This window comes from Primulina huaijiensis, chromosome 3 (genome assembly GCF_012295235.1).
Source record: "Primulina huaijiensis isolate GDHJ02 chromosome 3, ASM1229523v2, whole genome shotgun sequence".
In the NCBI taxonomy this organism is placed as follows: domain Eukaryota; kingdom Viridiplantae; phylum Streptophyta; class Magnoliopsida; order Lamiales; family Gesneriaceae; genus Primulina; species Primulina huaijiensis.
In genome coordinates this window covers 6,733,962-6,739,397 of record NC_133308.1, presented here as the reverse complement: position 1 = coordinate 6,739,397, position 5,436 = coordinate 6,733,962, and the positions used below count along the sequence as shown (strand labels likewise).

Sequence of the window (5,436 nt, the reverse complement as noted above, 5' to 3'; positions counted from 1 at the left end):
TATATATATTAAAAAAATAAAATAAAATAAAATTATAAACGAGGGATATTGCTACACCGCAGATGGTAACGAACGAGCAAAGTTAAAATAACCGGCTGGTAAGTTTGGCGTACCCTAATGACTTGTTCCAAGCTTGCTTTAAAAAGAGCAGAAAGCGGGAGTTAGCCATTAACAGCAAAAGTAGAAAATTAGAGAGTGAAAGTCCAAATGTGAAGTAAACTTCTTTGTAAAAGAGAGTCCGTGACAGTTGGTTGGAAAATTCCCGATAGGTTTTTGGGAATGGCTATGGGGTATGCAAAAGAGCAGAATCTGGAGATGCAAACACAGAGACAAATGGGTTGCATGGCGGGTTTTCTTCAAATTTTTTATCGCGACAATTTTTTGACCGGGAAACGCCTCTACTCCACCAAGCGCCTCCCTTCTTCACGGGTATCGTTGTGTTCTTGGCTACGTTTTATATATTGTTCCGTTTGTCGATAGAAAGTTTTGTTGCATTCATTGTGTTTTTTGTGCTTTTAAGGTTGTTGATACAACTTTGGATTTGGAGATATCAGCTCCCTCACTGCCCGCGAATTCGAGGGAATTGGATGACACGAAACAGTTGCGTTCATTGGCACCCCCGCGTCCGGAGGTGGATGTGGCTGAGTTGCCGCCTAAATCACCTCTTCCGCTGCCTGTATTTAATTTGAAAGATGTCAGTAAGTCCTCGTGGAATTTCTACAGAGATTCCCCTAGACTGTCGCTCGACAGCAGAGCTACAATGGATGCAAAGGGAGGCCTCCATCCCAAAGAGATCCGCACAGTCGCCTCCGTTTTACCCATGGCAAATCGGTCCTGTGGCATTGGAAGCGATGATACATCTGATGGATATGGGCAACGGTCTCCCAGTGTCATTGCCAGGCTCATGGGTCTGGAGCCACAGCCTGTTTCAGTTAAGCCTGAGCTCCGGAGATCCGCCTCCGAATCAAGAGCCTCGAGAGATATCTTTCACTCTCGATTCGTCACAGAAGGTGGTAATACGTTGTCCAAGCTGCCAAGTCGATCGAAATCTTCCCTTATGATCGACGGTGTGAAAGAAAATACCCAGTTGAATGCAGATTATGAAGATCTGAGGGATCAATCATGGAAGCAGTCTAACAAGGCTGCAGTGTCTAAAGGATTGAACAGAATCGGCTCCGGTTCCCCGCCAACTCCATGGAGAGCTTCGCAGCACCGCAAATGTTTATTCGACTCGGCAGACATTTTCCCTGAGCCTAAACAAACTGTATCAATCCAATATGGAGAGGTTTGCAAAAGACTCAAAATGAGAGGAATCGACAAGCCGTCAAAAGATTTGGAAACCTTGAAACAAATCCTTGAAGCTTTGCAGCTCAAAGGTCTCCTGCATTCAAACAAACCGTCGGGCCCAAACCAAGCCAACCGCCGCATCTTTGTTGACGAGGAGTCACCGATCGTCTTAATTAGACCTTCGCGATTGCCAACTTCAACTTTGTCTACGGGATATGGCAGTGATTATTCGCCGTTCAAAGGTGGGAATGACGGTCGTAGCGTTCGCCGGCATTTTAGTTTCGCCGGAGAAAATTCACCATCGGTGAATCCCCGCCTGGAGAGCTACGTGTCGAGTCCAACAACTCGAAATGAAGGCAGTGCGAACACGCGACGGCCAAAATTCCCAACCAATCCGAAACCCTCGAGCGTCGGAATCCAAAAAAGACCGAACGAGTCGATGGAGAATCAGAGAGTCGCCCCAAACCAGTCACTGATGCGAAAACCAAGAAGAACCAGACCAGATCAAACGGCCATTGGCCGTTCGCATAGGAGCAAGAAAACAGCTTCTAAGACTAAACACAAAGAGAAAATCACGACAGCCATTGTTGTAGCTGATGTATCTTCATCAATTTCTTGGAGCAGCATCACTGCATCAACTGATACAGAGGTAGAGGAAATCAGTATTTTGTGATTTTTTTTATTATTATTACAATTAATAATTAACATTAGATTTTCGATTTATTGCAATAATTCACGAAACAAATGTTGATTCCAGAGGTCGAAGACTGCGGTATACGAAGAAGGGAAGAATTTATTGAAAAGATGTGACAAGCTTCTTAACAGCACAGCAGAGATGAATGAGACAGATACACAGCCGAGTCCCGTGTCAGTTCTTGATTCGTCGTTCTATAAGGACGAATCATTAACCCCTTCACCTGTTACAACCAAACGCAATCTTGATTTCAAAGGTATAGATACGTAACCAATAAGATTTTCTTACACAATCTTGGTTCTTAAAATTCATAGGTCATCGGTAATCTGTCTACTTGTATTGACAATTTTCTATACGAATCTGGTCCTTGTTTGATAAGGGTGCACAGTTACTTTTCCATCTAATTTCAAGATATCGGGTTTCATGCAAATGGAATAGTTTAATAGTCGTGAAAACTATATTGGAATAAGCTTGTTCTTGCATTATGAGTTATGACATCGCAAAAGTATTTTAGTGTCTCCAATTCCAAGTACTGTATCTACAATGTTGATCAAGACTTGAGAGTTGTGTGCTTTACTTCCCAAGACTCGTTTCGGTCTAATCTAGTTTATTTGCTTTTGGACAATATAACAGATGAATCTATTGATTTGGTGGAAGAGATATGGAGTCCTGTTATTTCGCCTATTCGATCAAAATGCGGAGAAACCTTGGATGATTCTGATTTTTCGTACATATCGGATATCCTAAGGGTGTCCCGTTGCCTATCCGACAAATCTGATGTCTTCCTGCTTCTGGAGAAGCAACAGTATCTCAAGGGAAAGGACACATCCAAAGCCTCTAGGCTCCAAAGGAAGCTTATTTTCGATACAACCACTGAAATTCTTGACAGAAACAGACAGTTGCCTCCATGGAAAACTGCTTCTCGGGATAATCACAATGTTAATAAGTCGTCGCTCAACAAAGTTTGGTCTGAATTTCAAAGAATTAGGGAGCCAAACACAGCTCAGGATTTGTTTGGTGTAATTTGTGGTGTCTTGAAGAAGGACTTATCAGCAGGGGATGCGACCACCAGTTGGGCGGATTGTCCGGCCGAGAAATCGGGGGCTGTCTTGGACATGGAACGGATGATATTCAAGGATTTGATTGGGGAGACTATACAAGATCTTGCAGCATTGTCATGTAGAAGTAGTTCAATGTCTGGCCAAAAGCCTAGAAGGAAGTTGGTTTTATAAAATCTCACCTAAGTTTTTAGTATTTTCTTCGGTTAACTCGTTTTTTATGATTTGAAAACTCGCAAGTCACTACTTTTCGGTGTGCATTAGGTAAATTTTCAAGTTAACACAATAACCTGCAAATCACGCTAACCAAATAAATTAAATTAAACAAGTGATAAGTGACAAACTCACTCGAAAAAAATGTCTATAACAGAAATCGAACTCTTTTTTTTTTTTTTTTCCTTTTGTGGTGGGACAAATCTGCAATAAGGCAAGATTGTAGAAGCCCTTTTTTCCTTTTTTTCCTAGTGAATTGCATGTGTGATGTTTCTTACTCGTGAATATCACAAGCAGTTTATTATTGTTTACTTCGTTAGTTTGTGAAAAAAAATAATTAACAAGAAAGATAGAAGGGGATTTTACTTTTAATAATTTAGAATGAAAGGAAAACTATCTTTCAATTATTATGTGGACAAGGGAAAAAAATCAGTACATTAGACAAAAAATTCATTCTTTGCAAAAAATAATTAAATAAAAAGTACTATGAATTTACTATGTTTTATATTAAAATAATATGTGATTGATGACGTATTATATAGATGATAAAGTGTGATCAATATATCAATTTTTGGTCATTTTGGGAATCAACTTAACTTCCTAGCTTCTTTGTGCGAATTACAATATTAATCGAATTATTTAAGCTTTAGCTATTAATTATTTTTTTAAATAGAAAAACCACCTTTACTTTTTAAAATTTTATCAATAATATTATTTTCAATATCACTCTTATTATTATTATGAATTGATTTCCTATTACTTATTTTTTCGTAGTTTTAATATGTTTTTATTAGTTTTACTTTAATTAAAAACAAAAAAAATAGCATACAAAAATCAGTGGATCCGCAGCTTGAAACGACGGAAGTGGCATATAAATACATAATCTGTGTATAATTAAGTGTTCACCGCTTTACCAAAAATTATAATTAATGATAATGATACAATTCTAATATTTTAAATAATATAAACCAAACGTCATGTATTAACCGCTCTCTTAAAAAGTGTATTATTGGAATACAACAACATAAAAATTTATGTGATGTAAAATTTATGTGATGTCGTATTACATATCAATTTTATGATACGTATCTTCGACTCGACTTGTGAGAAGTATTATACTTTATATCCAAAGTATTATTTTTTACTGCAAAAATATCATTTTTTTAGTTATTTTATTAAGAAATATTGTATATAATATGTTGATTTAGATAGAAAAATATTAACTTTTATGTCAAAATATATTGTGCAATATATGCTAATTTGAGTCAAAATTATTACTTTTATTGCGTGTATGAATCAGGTCGACTCATCTCACAGATTTAGATATATTAGATCATTGCATAGGAGACTTGCTTTTTAGGGATGTCAATTCGGGTGGGTACAGGTCGGGTTGACATATGATAGTATTAAAAACAGTTCAATATGAACCCGACCTAAACCCGAACCAACCCAAAAACTCAAAACCTAAACCCGAACCTGACTAACTCGACTCAACCTGATCAACCCGACTCAACCCAATTTTATTTTTTAAATTTTTTTAAAAATAATTAATTAAAAATTCAAAAAAATAGTAATATTTAAATTAAAACGCATAATAACAAAACATCACATATATATTATTTAAATTTAAAAGTCAAACTATAGAAAATTAAAAATATATTTACTAAATAAAATAAAAAAATTGTTTAAACAAATAAAAATTGTATAAAATAAATATTAAATGACGAAAATTTATGATATAAATATATAATAAGAATTTTATTCAAACATACAATATGTTGGATCAATTAAGTTTGGTGATTTAACAAATTGAACCAAACTGAACTGATAATGAGATAAAATGCTAGTGAGTTAAACTGAACATGAGATAAACTAAAAGTTTTATTAGACAAAATCCGTTTGAAATTTAACTGATATCTAGGTGTACCAAACTAATAGCTGAAGACCAACTAGGCTAAAAGATAGTTGAGTAAATGAAGAAACATTCTCTAAAGAATCAGTTAGGCTACTCAGAGTTACAAAGCTAAATTATTGGATAAAGTATTTCGTACCAGCAATATCTGAATTGTCAGTAATCCGCGAACACTGCCTACAGTGTACGAATTGTCAGAAGAGACGGTGATGTGAAAAAGACGAGATTAGCGGCTACAATGTTTAGAACGGATATAATATTTGATTTTACTG

General features: G+C 36.2%; 1 protein-coding gene across 1 annotated transcript; it reads left to right on the top strand.

The window, feature by feature from the left end:
• The first annotated feature begins 147 nt into the window (after window positions 1-147).
• LOC140973405 (protein LONGIFOLIA 1-like) lies at window positions 148-3,260 on the top strand. The gene is made up of 4 exons (XM_073436158.1): window positions 148-429; window positions 521-1,936; window positions 2,045-2,237; window positions 2,615-3,260. The coding sequence occupies exons 1-4, from the start codon at window positions 280-282 to the stop codon at window positions 3,211-3,213; spliced, it is 2,358 nt and encodes a 785-aa protein (XP_073292259.1). The 5' UTR covers window positions 148-279; the 3' UTR covers window positions 3,214-3,260.
• Window positions 3,261-5,436: the final 2,176 nt, after the last annotated feature.

Excerpts from the sequence above, each read along its gene's own strand:
- LOC140973405 (XM_073436158.1), top strand. The coding sequence starts at position 280 with ATGGCTATGGGGTATGCAAAAGAGCAGAATCTGGAGATGCAAACACAG. Across the intron at positions 1,937-2,044 it reads CTGCATCAACTGATACAGAG|AGGTCGAAGACTGCGGTATA; the intron begins GTAGAGGAAATC and ends TGTTGATTCCAG. Across the intron at positions 2,238-2,614 it reads ACGCAATCTTGATTTCAAAG|ATGAATCTATTGATTTGGTG; the intron begins GTATAGATACGT and ends ACAATATAACAG.